The sequence below is a fragment of the Neodiprion virginianus genome, chromosome 2 (genome assembly GCF_021901495.1).
Source record: "Neodiprion virginianus isolate iyNeoVirg1 chromosome 2, iyNeoVirg1.1, whole genome shotgun sequence".
In the NCBI taxonomy this organism is placed as follows: domain Eukaryota; kingdom Metazoa; phylum Arthropoda; class Insecta; order Hymenoptera; family Diprionidae; genus Neodiprion; species Neodiprion virginianus.
In genome coordinates, this window is record NC_060878.1 from 41760257 (window position 1) to 41777050 (window position 16794).

The 16794-nt window shown below is 43.4% G+C and overlaps 1 protein-coding gene and 1 long non-coding RNA gene across 2 annotated transcripts; both read right to left on the minus strand.

Moving 5' to 3' along the window:
- Window positions 1-599: 599 nt before the first annotated feature.
- On the minus strand, window positions 600-4989 carry LOC124297145 (uncharacterized). The gene is made up of 3 exons (XM_046747839.1): window positions 4397-4989; window positions 2499-2713; window positions 600-2336 (listed from the first exon to the last, which is right to left on the minus strand). Exons 1-3 carry the CDS (start codon window positions 4481-4483, stop codon window positions 2222-2224), a joined length of 417 nt encoding a protein of 138 aa, XP_046603795.1. The 5' UTR covers window positions 4484-4989; the 3' UTR covers window positions 600-2221.
- A 3946-nt stretch (window positions 4990-8935) lies between these two features.
- On the minus strand, window positions 8936-10374 carry LOC124296933 (uncharacterized). Its single transcript, XR_006906480.1, has 2 exons — window positions 9213-10374; window positions 8936-9019 (listed from the first exon to the last, which is right to left on the minus strand). It is a non-coding gene; the product is annotated as an uncharacterized LOC124296933 (long non-coding RNA).
- Window positions 10375-16794: the final 6420 nt, after the last annotated feature.

Genomic DNA, 16794 nt, shown 5'->3' on the forward strand with positions numbered 1-16794 from the left:
TCTGACACCATTTTTTGAGTCTATAAAGTCGTTAAATGTCTGATTGATAAAGCAGAAAAGTATTGAACCTTTAGTGAATTTGAAATTTTTTCAAAAAATTTCGTCGCGAATGTAATATTATTCGTAATTATATTGTGGTGATAAAAATAAATACTTAGAAACTGATCAGTCACCAATTGCTGCATTCATTTTTTATTCTTTTCGCTGTATTTGCCATAAGTGTTATCTGCATTATCGTGATTAGCATTGTATTTTTCACAAATATATCTCCTGTCATTACTATTGAGATGTATATATATATATATAAATATATGGCATGTTTATAGGGTAGCTATGGCGGAAAGCGAAATGAACGTTCCCGGCGATTTTTACAATAACTATGTCAATAAAAAGTTGAAGTGACACAAAAAACAATGTTCATTTTGCCTGTTTTGTACAAAATCTTAAGTAACAAATAACATTATTATCAAGTTTAATTTTCTTTTCATAAATAATAGTTTCCGTGTTATTATATTATACAAAGTGAAGTTATTTACCGCGATTGTAAAATTATGGGTATTACTTTTTCGCTTTACTCTTTTCCATGGTTTTTTCTATCCTTTTTTTTTTTTTTTTGTTCTTTACTTTGTCTTTTAAGTACGTCGAGGGTGTTGGCATGTGTGCGCGCCGGATCTTTATGAAAATACTGTGACTACTTTACTAAATAGCCTACAAACTGCAGATGCTTTAAGGTGATATTAACAATACGTATCCTAATATTATACGTGTATTATTATACTTATCTGACTTACAATTAAATATTTATTCTGTATACTATAGTATATCATCATTATTGTATCATTGTTAGGTATATTGCTAAAGAGGCTGGGCATAACCGACTGCATTCAGAAAGCGTACAAAGTATCTGTATAGTGATATTAGCATATTCGTAGAAAATGTCAAACCCGTCACACGAAACACCAGACAGTTGTATTAAATGAATTTTAAACAGTAGGTACAGGTCTGTTTACCTACATGTAATTGTTCAGATTTAAATAAACAATGTACATACATAAGAGATTGACGCTAGCATCGAAAATTATGGCGTTGGTACCAAGATTCTTCTTTGTTATTGTCTCACTTTTTCTTCCAATTTCAGCTTCCTTCCTTTCCTCTACATAAGTATAAGCGAAATAATTGCGCGGAGTGTGCATAGTTTACTGCAGTTTAAACAATACCACAATTATAGAAATGTACAACAGAAAGTGTGTCAATTCGGGGGAATGCTGAAATCGAAATACAAATGAAAGAATAAGAAGAAAAGAAAACCTGTTACTACAGGGTAATCCGCGCGACGGGTAACGACAACAATCTTATGCTTTTATCAAGATGAAAAATATTAATATTGCATGGGTATGGTGGGTATAACATATGCTTATTACCAGTTAGCCTTTTTTTCACGAGAAAGTCGGCAGCGAAAGATCAAACTATTTCTACAATATTTAGAGAATTTTTGATATACATACGCAGTTTGTAAGTAAATTGCAACAGAAAATTAAAGATGAAGAATAAAAGAAAAAAATTTGGTATTAAAAAACAAAAAACTTGATGGAACTAACGCGTCGCACGTTTTCACAATGAATTTGAGCGCCGGTAAAATTAATGATTAAATCTTCTAACCTAACTTGTATTATTATGTATAATGTATAACCCCACGTAACGATATATATTCACATTATACGCGTATATAACCGCACGACACTTGGCTGCATGCACGTATTATTTGGGCCGTAGGTAGCATACTGTATGTTATGACAAGTGTATAATATAAAGATTTTAGAAACGAAATTTTGACAATTTATTCTAAATAATATGATGATGTTGTTGTTGTTGTTGTTGTTGTTGTTGGTTTTTTCGTCATTTCTCGTATTTTCCTTCCAATTTTTCAATATTATTTTTATCAATTTTCTCCGCCTTTCTTCGTTTTACACATATACAGTTTCACCCTGCGATATGTAAACGGCGCGTATCGTGACGTAATAATTAATTTTTTTATTTACTCTCTGTTATTCTGTTCCATTAATTTATTACCGAAAACTCTCCGTACGAACTGACGGATTATACACAATAAAACTGTGTAATTTTTGCGCAACGGTGCACGTAGGTATGTCTTACGCGAAGTACATACGTTTCATACTGCTTGCCATACATATGTACGTACGTTTTAGTCAGGATTCGTATTTTACGGCGACTCGATGTCGGTCGCGCTAACGTTGCTCCTACATCTGTAGACGTAGGCACTGATCGACAAGTCGTCGTCCGTTCTTATGCACTTGTGCGAGGTTTGGCACAAGCATCTGAAAATGAAAAAGCAAGGAATTACGTTACTGAAAAGTTCGCCAAAACTCCCCCCCCCCCCCCCCCCCCAGTTTTCACATCACGATCCGGTGAAAATTTAAATTTTTTTTTTTTTTGTCTCTATAATCGGGGAGGAAACTTCGATGCTCGATGGCACTTACGTGTTCTTCAGGAAGTACTCCACCCTCCTTGTGAATGGCTCGTAAACCGCCCATCCACACGGTGCCCAGTGGTGGCAAGTTCCTTCGACATTGGATCTGCGCTCTCGAATACTTTCCGGAAACGCGTGTCCATTTTCGACATTGATGATCCCTGCAGCCTCTGATCGAGTCTCGTCTGCGCTGCTTGTGCCATCCTGCAGTTTTCCCTCAAATAACTGGAATAGAGATGATGGGATAGATTAGTTTGTAACGTTGGAATTATATCAATTAATCCGTAAAATGACACCATCATTACAATATTTGACGAGTACTCGTAGTTTGTGGAGAATTTACGAGAGATTACTTGACAAATGATTTTACCTTGACTAGGTAATTTCTCATGATTTCTTAGATTTCAAACGATTTTTTGAAAGTACAAAGAGATTTCTGTAAATTCTAAATTATTTCTCATAACTACCAATGATTACTGAGGCAGAATTTTATTTTAACGTTACTAATTTCAGTCTGACTTCCGAGGATATGAAATCATTTCGAATTATGTTGCCATCATGATTACCCGAGTGAAAGATCCCTTGAGAATTATCGATCGGGTGAGCAAAAATTCTTTTTGTCGTTTTCTCTTTCTTCCGGATTCAAACTTCTTCACTCGACAGAAGATAATATTCAATCGCAAAGGAATCATCACTCCTCTTCGTAGAACGAAACCTATTCTCGTTTGTTCATTTATTGTTTTCGATTAAAAGCTGACTTCACATACATGGCCCTGAATTCCGAACCATGAATTCAACATTCAAACTCCAAGACATTTAGTTTCCGATCTTTTTAATCACACTGCAGAAATTGAAAGAAGTAACAACAATCTTAAGTTTTTAGATCGGCATCTGTCCGGTAATGGTATAAAAATTTTTCCAGCGATTCTAGCGGGCGTATCTCTGCATTTCAAGTGGCGCTATTTCTTACAAAACGTGTACACAATGCGAAATTGAAAAGGTAATTTTTTCTCGCCTTGCCACGAATTAGCCGGCAATTCGATCGAGAAGGAACGTGCGTTTGCCCACGTACACGTGCAATTACAGGATCCGCAGTCTATGCTACCAATGTGCATATCGCAGCTTGCGTCGGAGTTGCGCGAGTGCAGCAAATGCGTCGCATATACCTACTAGACGTGCATCATCATGAATGCGTGGACTCTCAATTTATGAATGAAATGTTCCATACGGAGTCGCGTGACTCGCCGGTGGATTATTATTAAATCTAGACTCAACTGGTTCGGTGTAATTAGCGCAGCGAGGTCCACAGAGCGAAACCCCGACGACGAGCCTCGACTCTAAACGCGCGTAATCATTTCGGCGCGCGTGATTAGGAAACATCAGTTGAATCTCGCTCGCCTTTCTCTGTAATTGTTGGGCACAGATTAATTCGGGGTCGCGAAGCTGTCGCCCCGTTGATCTCGCAATAATTCGTCAGGTCGGATTCTGATAACTCACGCGTCACATACGTCACGATTGTTTATATAATAATAGCCGAATTAATTAGCGGACGCTACTTTGTTGCGGGATGGATAAGTAACGAGCTCGGGCCGCGATTCTACGCGCTCTGACAAGAGCATCGCGCTCCGAATGTAAAAACGTAGTTTCACCCGTGATTCCGCCACGCTACACCCAGAGTTGCACCGTGTTCCAAAGTTCGGACCTCGGGTACTCGGGCTTCGGTCCGTTTTACAGCGATTACTTTGGATGCCAGTTGACATTGACCCTGCTGGGCCTTTATACGCGTATAAAATGTTGCATTAGCTAGTCACTCTACGGCGCGAGGCGATAGGAAAGGGAGGACGATAGTGCGAATAACAATCTATCGTCGTTTTTTCGGGCCAACAGGTACAGAGGTACTCTACTCACCAATTTGTGAACGGCCGCAGCGTTGATCAGCGAGCAGAAGCACAACGCGGAGATGAGAAAGCACAGGGTCAGTCGAAACGCAGCCATGTCTGACGTATCTCGGGTTCGTCGGATGTTCGGAGTAGGAGGTGTCTTCGTCTCTTACTAATTTCAAATCTCAGCTTTTCGCCGACTGCACGCTCTGAGGTCCCGGTGCCACGGGTTTCGTCTTTCGCCTAGGTAAGGAACGCGTCGTCTCTCCGACGATCCGCCCTGCGCACACGGCTGGTAAGTCGTACAGCTGCAGTATTATTGCACTCGAGTATTATTATACTCGAGAAGACTTTTCTCTTATTATACGTCGAAGCCTTAGCCGGTGGTATTTGAAAATCCGCCTCGTGTTATACCGCCGACGCCCACAGAACTGCCGGTTGTCTTGCGAAAATGTCGTTTCCTCTCTTACGTCTGAGAGCTTAACGCCGAAATTTTCCTGTATCTCTGGCCGAAACTTGACGAACCACGCGAGACTGACTACTGAAAACTGACTCTCGCCTTAAACGCGATGGGGGGGAAAAAAGTCGAGGACCTGTCACTCTCTCAAGTGTGGAGCCTCGCGCTGCGGAGGGTTTATATAGAGGCTCGGCTCAGCTAGCTCTCAGACCCCACGGTGGTGGGGAGAGACTACGCTAGAAGTTATAATATTAGTTGTAAGTTCAACTTAAGTAGCGACTTGTGGGAGGCAATAATAACAACAACAACGATAACGAATCAAGGGAAGGGAAGGGAAGGGAGCTCCGCCACTCAGAGACGGACTTTTGCTAATAATCCTCCCCTTCTTTCCCTGCCTCGCCGAACGCAACCTCGAGGAGCCGCAGTTTCAAATTTCGAACGTTCGAACGCGTCTGCGTACTACTTTGGCGGGAATCCCCGCGTGTCCGGCAACTCCTCCCTCCCGTTCTCCCCGTCTCTAATCCCCCTTACGCGTATTTGAAAAATCGATATTGATCCTCCATCGCCTGATACCGCGTTTGTACAACGCCGTGTAATTATTCTCGATATTAAATTTTCACCCGAATACTTTTCGTTCGTTACCGTTCACACATCTGCTTTGCGCGAGTACGTAAACGTGTACGTATGTATACATACACATTATACATACGTACGCACAAGTATACAACGCGACTACTTGGCGAGTTTATCGGCAGTTATTTTAAACTTCAAAGAAAACCATTGAAATCTTTCGCGAATATTAGTTACACGAACGCTATCCGCGGCTTAAATCTCACGTGTGTAACCTCGGAGCGTCCATATAACGACGAGCCTCTTTTCGGTGTCTTTTATTCTTCCGTTCGCATGAAACTCGCGAGATTTCACTCAAAAAATTACCAAGTTTTCTTGTCAAGTTTTTCAGACAACAGAAGAGACGGAAGTCGCGGCAGCGAGCTGTTGCAAAAATATGCAGCAACGAATTTCCACCTTCGTTCCGCAACGAAACGTGTTTTTCGAACGATGATCACGATGATGATGTAACGTTGCGAAAGAAGAAAATTATACAGGGGAGAATGTAACCTCGTTATATCTATTGAATAAAAATAATTGTCTGCGCACGAGAAATTAAGAACAAGCCTCGTCGGTTTTAACTAACTAAATTCTCATGGTTTCCGAATTGGTAACGATTCCTCACCTTTCTTGACTCTCCGCGCCCGCAACTGAAACCATTTGCCATACAAATTTGTTTTAAACAAAATTTCGTTTCACGACGAGTGATTTAAAACTTGGTGAACAATCTTATGGGGAATTTCATCATCTCTCTCCAATTTCACGGAAGATCTCCGGGCGGTAGGTTGGAGGATGGTTTAGGGGCAGGGAGCTGGAAAATTCATGCGATATCTATGGGGCCGACCGTGAAGGAGAGAGGGATTTTGATTAATGGCAGTGATGCGTGACTCGACGGAGGCTCGCCTCACGCCATCCAATCCAAGCTCCTCCTCCTTCACGTGACGTCACGTCGCCTCATACTCGACCCGATTCTAGTGCAGCGGCAACAACCCAGCGTCTAACTTGTTGAAAACTTCTCGGTCATCGTTGCACGTTACAAACCATGCCGAAGACTTAACGACGCAGCGCGTCTATGTCACGTTTTTACGCTGCAGCATGTATTTCCAAATAAAGACAGCGTACAGCCTTGATTACTCAAAATCATCGTTGTTCCAATTGATTTTTTCACCACGTGCCGAAGGGACGATCGAACTTTGTTGAAATTCGAAAAATTTCGAACAGCGAACGATGTAACGATCAATTGTCGGGATATGTAAGAAGTATATGTGCGTCTGGGAGTGAAAATCGCCTTGGCCATCCGTCGACGAAATACCCTGGACCACGTGGTGTGTAGTTCAATGATCGCAGCTAGGCGCGAGGCTCTTTCGTAATAGAAACGCAAATTCGTTAGGTATAATAAGATACGCGCGACTATTGACCCATCAAGATCACTTGTACAGGACCGATCTAAGTTTCATGTCTCCACCGAGCGAGTCTCCTACGATTAGTTAGAAATTAGATGAAACTATTGAGACGACGTATACAACACGGCCGAAGCCCCCACGGCCATGCGACAAGTTATGAAAAGCCAAAGGCGATATGAAAATAGAAATTTTCCTTAACCGAATATCTCTTGACAGCAGCATTTCTTTTCAGACTTTTATCGCTGCGACGAAATGATTTAACAAACCACCAAGCCCGCATGTTTGACAGTTCCGATGTCAAAAATGTTGGCTAATTAACTTCAACCGCCGATTTGACAACCCCGAATTTGTCGAAACGGGTTTTCCTTCTCATATTTTAATTCGTCGAACGAGCGGGCTTTGTGCGCAGCTTCGGTAATTATTAATTACCGCGATCCAGCCAGCAAAGGGCGGCGCGCACGTGACATGAGAATGGTTCGGGCTCAGAGGTAGTCGGAGTGAACTAGATGAGCTGCTAAACATTCTTGCGAGAAGAGCTTAAACTGGTTTACACCAACGCGTCTGCCTCGCCAGCGTATACCTTATACGCTATGCCGCGTTATTGCCTTGTGCGCGACTTGAGGATTAGGAGACTTTTCTTGTTCCCCGGAGGGTTAGCAATTTTCGTTCTGTACATATATCCGTACAGCGCCGAGTTCGCAACTTCGATAGCCTCGAACATTCGTTCGCGTACAGAAAACGATTAGACGAATTTTTTCGAGGTCTTGTGACTTGGGTATCGTACGGTAGGGATGACCGTCCAGAATTTGAAAGAAAAATATTTTTTATTTCATGTATAGATAGGTACCTGCAGTAGCTGGTAAAACATGTTTACAGTATTCTTCGAAAGTCAAGCAATGACGATTATACCTACTTCATATATATATATATATATATATATATATATATATATATATATATACACTTGAACGAATGACGATGTTTTTCTTTCGCTTGAAAAAAATATGGAGGTGCGTGTTTATTCTTTAATAAAAACTCCCTCAATTCTATCGAATTCCGTTTAATCATTGCCAATCGCTCAACGTTGTTTTTCCCCGTCTCAAATCTGTGGTAGGTACATTGAGTAAAATATGCGTTCTTCGTAAGTTGCGCCGTAAACCGATAACGCGTCTGAATATATTGCTGTCTCAAGTAAAAAATATTTCTTTTCTTTTTATTATTCTCCAATGAAACGCAATATTCGCGTGAAACGTACAAACAAATGATCATCGATGAAATTTCACGTGACGTCAACCGAGTTTCGCATTACATCGAGTTGCACAGATTTTACTCAAAGTTACGTCAACCGACACACGTCAAATAACATATTTTCAACGAAGATCAAGGGTCGCAGATTTCCGTAAAAATATATTTACGACTCAATTCGACAATATTTCTATTCTGACGGTGCCCATCATTCGTCGATACTAACGCGATAGCGTATTCGTAACGCCTGCAACTGATACTTCTACCAACTCGGCTGGAGACGACTGACCATGAAAGGTCGGTATCGGGGTTACGAAAAGTGTCGAGAGTTAGGTATCGGTGGAATGTGGAAAAAAAAAAGAAAAAAGTAAAATGTAGGGAATTCTGGAATTCGGCAAAATGGTCGGGGGTCTCGGATGTCCCAGCGGGGTGACCGAACATATAATGAATAGGAGGCGTGAGCTTCGTACGTGCGGAGTGAATGACATCGCACTCCAGGGATACTTCCAGGAAGGATCCCTGGAATGCGAAGCTGCTGGCTCCTTGGCTAATCGTCAGGCAAGGTCCACGTTGGACCCTCCGGAGATTCGGAGGTGCTTTAGGTACCGCCCCTCCTCCTATCCCCACGATCTAAAGACCTTTTTATCCCTCCGTTCTCCGGCTCCCCGTATTAAAATAATCACTCAATTTTCCTACCTCCCTATGAACGGACGCGTCTTTCACCTCTGCAGCGGCTCTTATCTTCTTTCTTTTCGCTTCTGTTCGCTCTCCTTCTCGGAGTCCAGGGTAAGAGGGAACCCATGACGTCAATTGGTTCCCGGAAGGGTGCTCGGGAATGTTTCACTTCTCCCTGTCGTTTGGGCCTTCGGCCGATGCTCGGCACGCCCTCCGGGTCCCACGATGCTGGCCATTTGTGATTACCGAGATTCAGTCTTCGCTTCGCTATGCCACGATACATGCGGGAAAAGAGATACTCGTTATCTACGTACGTATATTTATAGCGAATACCTATGAAACGGAACTTCGTTGTCATTCCACCGCCGATTCCTGGATGACGCTATCTTTCGTCGACTCCTGTTTCACCGTTGTACACAGTTACGGAAATTGAAAAATTTCATCGAGTAACTTACAAATTCTGTCAAGTAAACGTCCCATGCGGTATGCCTTGATTTTAGCTTCACGCTTTTTCCGCTATCCTCTTTACACATTCCACGATATCTAAACGAGTCATTTGTATCTTTACGAAGCATTCTAACGACCGAATTTTCCACGAATCAGCGCGAGCCTTGCGATATTGCAGATCATGGGAAAATGTGGCACGCTGCACGGTGGGAAAAAGAAATCAGTAAGAAGCGAGATATTTAGTTGCTCGCATCTATTTCGCTGCAGGGTGAACTTTGAAAAAGTTTCATCAGCCGCAGCGTAACGATTCCGTAAACAGTCAGAGGGTGTGACAAAGGCCAAAGGTTCTGTATACACCGGATACAACGAGGACGCACGGATCTGAAATCGACGAACGATTAACCGGTATCGAACGTCGAATGAAGCAAAAAATTCACCGCATGATCATCGACGCGTACGTCTCTATCTGCGATGACGTCAATACGACGTTCCGTGATTAATCGAGCGTTAATTCATCCACACAAACACACAAGGTCCGACCGGCACGCATGATCTTCTCTTGAATGAGGCGATAAATCAAAAGTGGATTACTTCTTACGGCGTTGTAGCGCACGTGATGTGTGCGGAATTTTCTCAACAACATCTGCCACCACCCCAGATACGATCGTTGTTGAAACGGCGATTGGACGAGAGACCGGCTGATATCATCCGCTGTGCAAAGTCACGATGGTTTCGTATCTGGATAAAATGATATATGGTACAGGAGAATAACGGGGGCGCGTTGAGTTATCTTCAACGCATGGGGAAGAATGCCGATTTTAATGAATTGGCTTCTTTTCCGAAGGTAATCGGATACCCTGACTAATTGGAATCGGTTTTTAAACCTTGCGAAAATCTCTCGTTATCTTTACGCCCACTTGTCACGCGGACCTCGCGGTCTCGGACCGTTTTGCGACGTCTATAAAGGACAGCCGAAGGACAAGATTGATGAGCTAGCCCAGGGTGCGTGAGCTAAAAGGTAAGGGAAAATATGAATAGCTTTTAAGCTTGTCTACGTGCGGCAAGTCCGTCGGTATGTCTGTCCGAGTACCTTCGCCTCGGCGAGGCTGGCGGTCGCAGACCATTTTCCGAGAAGAGAGGAAGCAATTTGCCTTGGTCAGAATTTTCTTGGCAGACTCTGTCCAGCCGGGTCGATTACATAAGTCGATTCTTAAAACTTGACGCCGACGACGACGAAGACGAAGAAGATCGGAGAACCTAAACAGTTGACACGGTCTTATCACGTGCAGAGCACGTGGTAACCCAGCCTCGTCATCGTCGTCCTAGTACTTTTGTCAAAGCCCAGCCGACGCTTGTGATTTACCCTCGATTTACCGTGGAAAAAAAATGGACACGGTTCAGCTGCGATTTCCATTTTTCAAGCGCTGCACTTTCGGACGAACGACGAGCGCGATATCCACTCACTGATGAAAATACGTATGACCATCCGATATATCTGCATCTTATGCACTTTTAAACGTTTCGTCAGCGGTAACGTGCAAACCATGACTATTGGACAAAAATTTCCAGCAAGTTTCTTCCACATTATTGGATAATCTAGATGCGTGTTTGCAAAAAAAAAAAAAAAAATCTGGCTCAATTTAAGGGGTTTCATTGCAAGTTTAGTACTTTGTACACCTTGAACTGTAATTCTAAGAGAATTGTCACGACGAGCATTTTTGTCTTGTGTAATTTTTTTTTTTTTTTCTCGTGACAAATTCTACACCTAGAAGCGGTGATTTTTTTCATCATCAGAAAGTCGGATCGAGCCTGTAATATTTGAATTTTTATTTCCTAATTCCAAAATCGTAAAATTTGAATTTGAGTTCGAAAAAGATGAGAAAAGGAAGAATAATGTTCCTATGAAACAAGTAAAAAAAAACGGAATTAAAAAACCTTTGGTTACTATAAAAAAAAAAAAAAAAAAAAAAAATGCGTATTCGGAGAATTGGAAGAGAAACAAAAATTCTCATCGAAACATTTCTCCTAAAGTTATAGTTTAAGGCGTACTGCGATCCGGAGTATTAAAATTATAACAAAACGCCTACGATTGAGCGGCAAGTTTTTTCTTTTTTTCTCGTTTCCGAATAACGCGCATCTACAGAATCCGAATAAGGTGGAAAAAATACCTTGGAGATTTTTTAAATGACCAAACGTTTACAAGTGCAGAATATGCAGAAATCTTCAGGGTCATAAATAAGATTTCCCATATCAACAGGGGTTAATATCCAAGATCGCTAATCGTTCAGCTCCCTCGCTGTCCGTCTGGCTTTTACCGCTGAGCGTTCGCAGCCAGGTTTGATCATCTCCACGCTTGAAGGGGTATAAAATGAGAGAAAAGGAAAAAGGTCGAGAGCGCCGCCACGGTGTCTTGTGTCTGGCATTCTTTGCACGCAACCCCCGGGATTGTTTGAGAAGTTGCTTGATTAATCGCTCGTGCATTCGAGATGCCGCTGCATCAGCCCCTGGCTTTTTGCCACCCGCGGCAGCGAACGCAGCCACTCGGTGATATTTTATCCATCCGTCGTAATCAACGGCCGCTATGATTACCCCCTGCAACACGCTCACTATTATATCCCCATCAGTCGACCCGCGGGGCTGGATGCAATTTCTTCCTTGGATTCGAGTTACCGACTCGTTCGTTGCCCGTTGAAAACCGACTCAAATAACAGCGAGGTTTGAAAATATCCCTCGGGTGTAGTTTCGCTTTTTTCACCCTCGAAAGGTTACCTGGAACGCTCAGAGCCGGAAAATTCCATGGTCACTTCGGCTCGCTTGATTTCGCATTCCAATTTCGTTCCGATCCAGGGTTGGAAAATCGCTTCTCCACGCGGTTTGTAACTCGCACGAATCCGAGAGGAAGTCGTGACGAAACTTGTCCGAAAGTTGAATATAGAATCTGTCACAATGGACCTTGCAATCATCGTCGGTCTCTCGGAACGGGACGAGGATCGTGAGCAGCCCTCGATCCTCGGCGATTTCGTGACCCGAAGACGTTTTCCTCGAGGCTTAAGCGTTTCGAACGGCACGTACGCGATATTAGAAACAGATTTGGAAAGGTTTTCAGGATTCTTCGAGGCCCTTTTACCCTGCGGTCGCAGGGCTTAAAAGGGCGAGGTAAATAAAACGTGGACGTGGGCACGTACAATCGTAGTAACAATGCCTTCGTGCCAAACGGCGCGGAATACAGACGATCAGCTGATCCGGTCTAGCTTTCGGCCCCGGGTGAATCACGTTTGAAAAATATTATTAGCGTCGCCGCGGGGGTGGGGGAGGGGGTTGTGTTGGCAGAAGAGTCGATTGGCAGTCGGTCGTCCGTGCGCCCTCGTTTGAACGGAGATGACGGTTGTGCCCGGAGTTTCTGGTTCCCGAACCGAAGCGACCCGGTCGATTCCAGGAGCGCGACCGTCCGAAACACACCCCGAGTAAACGGCTAACGATCGGATTTCACGCGGTCTATTTGGAATTTGGATATTTTTCATCGCCCTTACTTCCCCGATCGAGAGAGATAGCCGCCCGAGAGGATTCGCAACGAAATTAACTCACGCCTGCACGTGATATTCCGCGGTGAAACGAGGCGAAACAAAGATCGTTCAAATTGCATCACGTCTCGCTATTTCAGTCTTAACCGCGACGACGACGACGACGACGACGATCCCGAGATCTTGGCCTCGTCGCTCTGCGTCCCCCTGCAGGTATATAAATCTCTGATAATTTCTCGTCTCTCCGCGCTTGCCGTCTCCGTTCACGCTTATTTTCACTTTACCAAATCTATTATTCAGAATTTTCCGCCTAATCTTACCTGCGTGAGTTAAGATACGCGTCGTTTGTCGCAAACAAAAAATCACAAAATCCACTTCTGCACGACTGTACGATACATCACAGATTTTCAATGAATTCGAACCCGCTGAACGGATCGGAAAAAAATCCGTTCGGATCAGGGCCTTAAATTCTTATCAATTCGATGCGTATCTGTCTTAAAAATCGAAGAAGACAGGGTTCCGGTGTAAATCGTTTCGGTTGCAATCGAAAAGACAGCAACAAAAAAAAAAAAAAAGACAACGTTAAAAACGGAATCGCAAACAAATAGAATAAAAATCCCCCTCGGCGATGTTTTCAATTTCGAATCGTCCTTAAAACGTTTCTTCCAAAACTGAGATCGCGGATCTCTTTACGCGGCAACGTCGAAACGGGAAACCGTTGCGTTCGCCCTCCGTGCGTGATTGACGCGATAACGAATGGCGATAAAAGAGAAGGACCATCGTCGGGCAGTGATCACTCGTCAACGGCGAGGGAATAACGGAGGTAAGGGGCGTTAGCCGTCGGATCGTTGATTCCCAGACAGCGCGACGCCGATTATTTCCGTCGCGACGGAACGGTGCACGCAGGTGCTAGACGACGTTCCCCGGGTTCCGAGCGCGGATTTTCTCGTCACCGATCAGACCGCGGAGTCCGGCTATCCGTCACGGAGGCCCGGTCGGCTTGCCAGATTGTGCAACGGTCGTTGGAACCTCCGTGCACCAGGTGGTTCGGTTTGCGTATCGAGTCTTGGCTGGAAACCAAAGCGACCGAGACGCTGGCTGGATCGGCAACTCTTTTATTACGTCTCAATTTTCATTTCTCTTCCTTGCGGAATATCCACGACTACGTCAAGTTTGTCGACGGCCGTTGTAGCGCAGGAAAGAATAGGAAAGGAAACTAAAAGCTTGAAAAGTACCAAGTTGAGAGTTAGGATTGATTCGAATCGTTATCCAGCTATAAAAATATTCTTCAAAGAAGAGTTCTTAATGCTTGTATAACAAAAAAAAAAAAAAAAAATTTACACGACTAGTATTTTGGCAAAGATATTTCGATTTTAAATATCGACGTTTGGGGGAAAAAAAAAACCGAAAAAAAAATTTCTCCCCTCTTCTATAAAGTCAGAAACAATTATTTTCGTTTCTCGAGGCGTCGCGCAATAAGCCGTCTAATTAAAAATCCTCATTATACGTATTGGATTTTTGTTATTTCATTAAAAATGACCCATAAATTTATCAAGCGAAAAATTACAGAAGCGGTGAATTTCGAGATTGAAATCGGCGCGACGTGATTGCAAATTCGGGGTCTGGAGCGAGACGGCGCCGTGATTATTGAAATAAAAATATTAGGGGAAAAGCGAAAGAAGATCAAATGTCGGGGGTTCGGTCTCCGGAGGATCTAGGTACTCGACTCAAATAAAATACAACGGCGGATCGTTTGATGCGGCCGGATCCACTAAGTATCGCGAGGCGAATTTACGCGTATTTACACAGACGGATACCGAGCGCCGGCGCCCCAACGACGTTATACCTTTCACCCGCGTCTCTCGTCTCGACTAAAACCGTCCTCAAGTTATGGGAACCGACACGTTGGATGTCGGCATCTGCGAAATGAGCCGCGTAACGAGGAAGATGCGAGATAGAGACACCTTTTCACCCATTTCAGCGATTGCGATTAACCCCCCCCCCCTCTCGTCGGCGAGACGAAGAGGAAACACCGAAGAAAAACTTACAGGACGATTGATCTAGATCGCAAGACCGCTTCGTGTTTCTCGTTGAAAAACATTCCTAATCACGAACGCACATTTGCAATGAAAAATAGTCGTCCATTTGCGAAATCAGATTGCAAATTTACAAACTCCGCGGAGGGAAGTAAATCGTGTCGTGCATTTGTCTTAATTTGCAATGAAAATTTCTGTCTTTGCTAAAATTTACATCGGGAAAACGCAAAGGAGTAACTGGAATAAAACTTCCAGTACAACGTGATAACTGGGTAACGTTTTTTTTTTTCTTTTTTTTTTTTAAGATGAATTAATTTGACGGTTGGTCAATTTTGAAAAAAACGCTAGCTTTTCGATTGGCGGAAAGGAGTTTTGGTACGCTACATTTATCGCGTCGAAAAACGAATTTCCTTCCCATACGTCGGTGCAACTTGTCGTTAAAATAAGGGGGTGGCACTCGATCAAGGGTTTTATTCCTTCGCCATAAATACTCGTTCACCGGTTATACAGCCACGTCGTTCATACGTGTCTCCAGCCACATTACAACGTAGAGCTAGGGATCTTATTATCAGATTAATCAAGTTGAAAGGTAATCTAAGCGTGTAATTGGTGCCGATTTGTTACCCCATCTCGTATCGTGCTATTAACACGGGTTAAGGACGGAGACGACGCGACGGAACGGCGGCATTTCGCGTCCGATGGTCGACCGGATTGAAAATGATAAATTAAGTAGACAAAACCAGCGTCTTGCTTCACCCTTTAACTTCGATTTGCAGCTAGGTGTACGCGTAAGGCAGAGAATGAACCGGAGAGGTTCATCGATTACCCCCCAGCAATAATTGCTGGCATCGAGGAGGAACCGAAGAAGACTCGATTGGCATATCGTATTACAGCGCTCGTCCATCACGTTCGTATTTCGAACGATAATCGATCGGTGGAACTATCTCAGTGATTATAATTGGTTGGTAATTTTTGTAATTTTCATATTGGAAGCTTCGCGTCTATCTCAGGATTAATAGATCGATAAACGATTCTTCGGTATTTTCAAATAATCGAACGTAGAACAAGTTTGTGCTCTTCGGTTTCCCTTCCTCGGTGATACAGCCGAGGGACGGTTTAATTTAAGTTCAATTATTACTGATTAACACTCGTTGAAACCGGACGAGAAAGAAGGCCAGACATTGACGCCGTTTCTCGTTTGACTTCCGATGTTCTTCGGGGCGGTAAAAAGGGGCGGACAAGGTCTGACCGTAGGATCGAACGACTCTTTAGTCGGAACGACGTTTCGTCCGCCGTCGGTGAATTGGTTTGAAAAAAGAAAAAAACAAAAAAAAAAAAAAATTACCGTCTTTTCCGGAGGAGCGTAAGCAGCGCGACGGAGTTTTCCCGTCGCCTTGAACGTCTCGAAGACAAAGTATTTTTTAAGTATATATCCGAAGCGTATAGGCTAAATCGGTTGCCGCTGGTGAATCAACATTTTGGAAAGCGCCGGAGAGAGAGAGACGCGTCTAGACGCACAAATCGTTCGAGATTTCAGAGCCTTCTTCCTCTCCGCCCGGCCTCGTCTCGATCCCTTCTTACAGCCACACCGGCACATGTCGTCGTATCGTTACTTTATATCACGCTCCTTCGTTTTGCGGGCTTAAACCTACCGCTCTAGTAAACCACGATGCATCGGGTCTATAGATAGGAACCGCTTCGAGCTGATCCGCGGACCAAGGTACGTACGTGCAACCTACGCTCTTCATCCTCACACCCCGCGATTATAATTCTAGACAGGTTATTAAATTACGAAGATTATTTCGAACCGGGAAAAACCACGGTTACTTTATTTATTCTTATTTCATCAATTTATCGTCCTGCCTCGCGTTACGTCATTTACATTACGGTGTGTATATGTATACAATATATACACGTTAGGGTGGCTCAATTTTCAACTCTTTTTTGTTTAAGGTGCTGCTAGAAAATTTGGCGACAAATATCGAACAAAAAAAAACAAAAATAAATAAATTGATGCTAAACCTGGACGAGGT

Coding starts and splice junctions, on each gene's coding strand:
- LOC124297145 (XM_046747839.1), bottom strand. CDS start 4,483: ATGGCTGCGTTTCGACTGACCCTGTGCTTTCTCATCTCCGCGTTGTGC. Junction 2,714..4,396: donor CTGCGGCCGTTCACAAATTG/GTGAGTAGAGTA, acceptor TCTCTATTCCAG/TTATTTGAGGGAAAACTGCA. Junction 2,337..2,498: donor GAGTACTTCCTGAAGAACAC/GTAAGTGCCATC, acceptor TTTCATTTTCAG/ATGCTTGTGCCAAACCTCGC.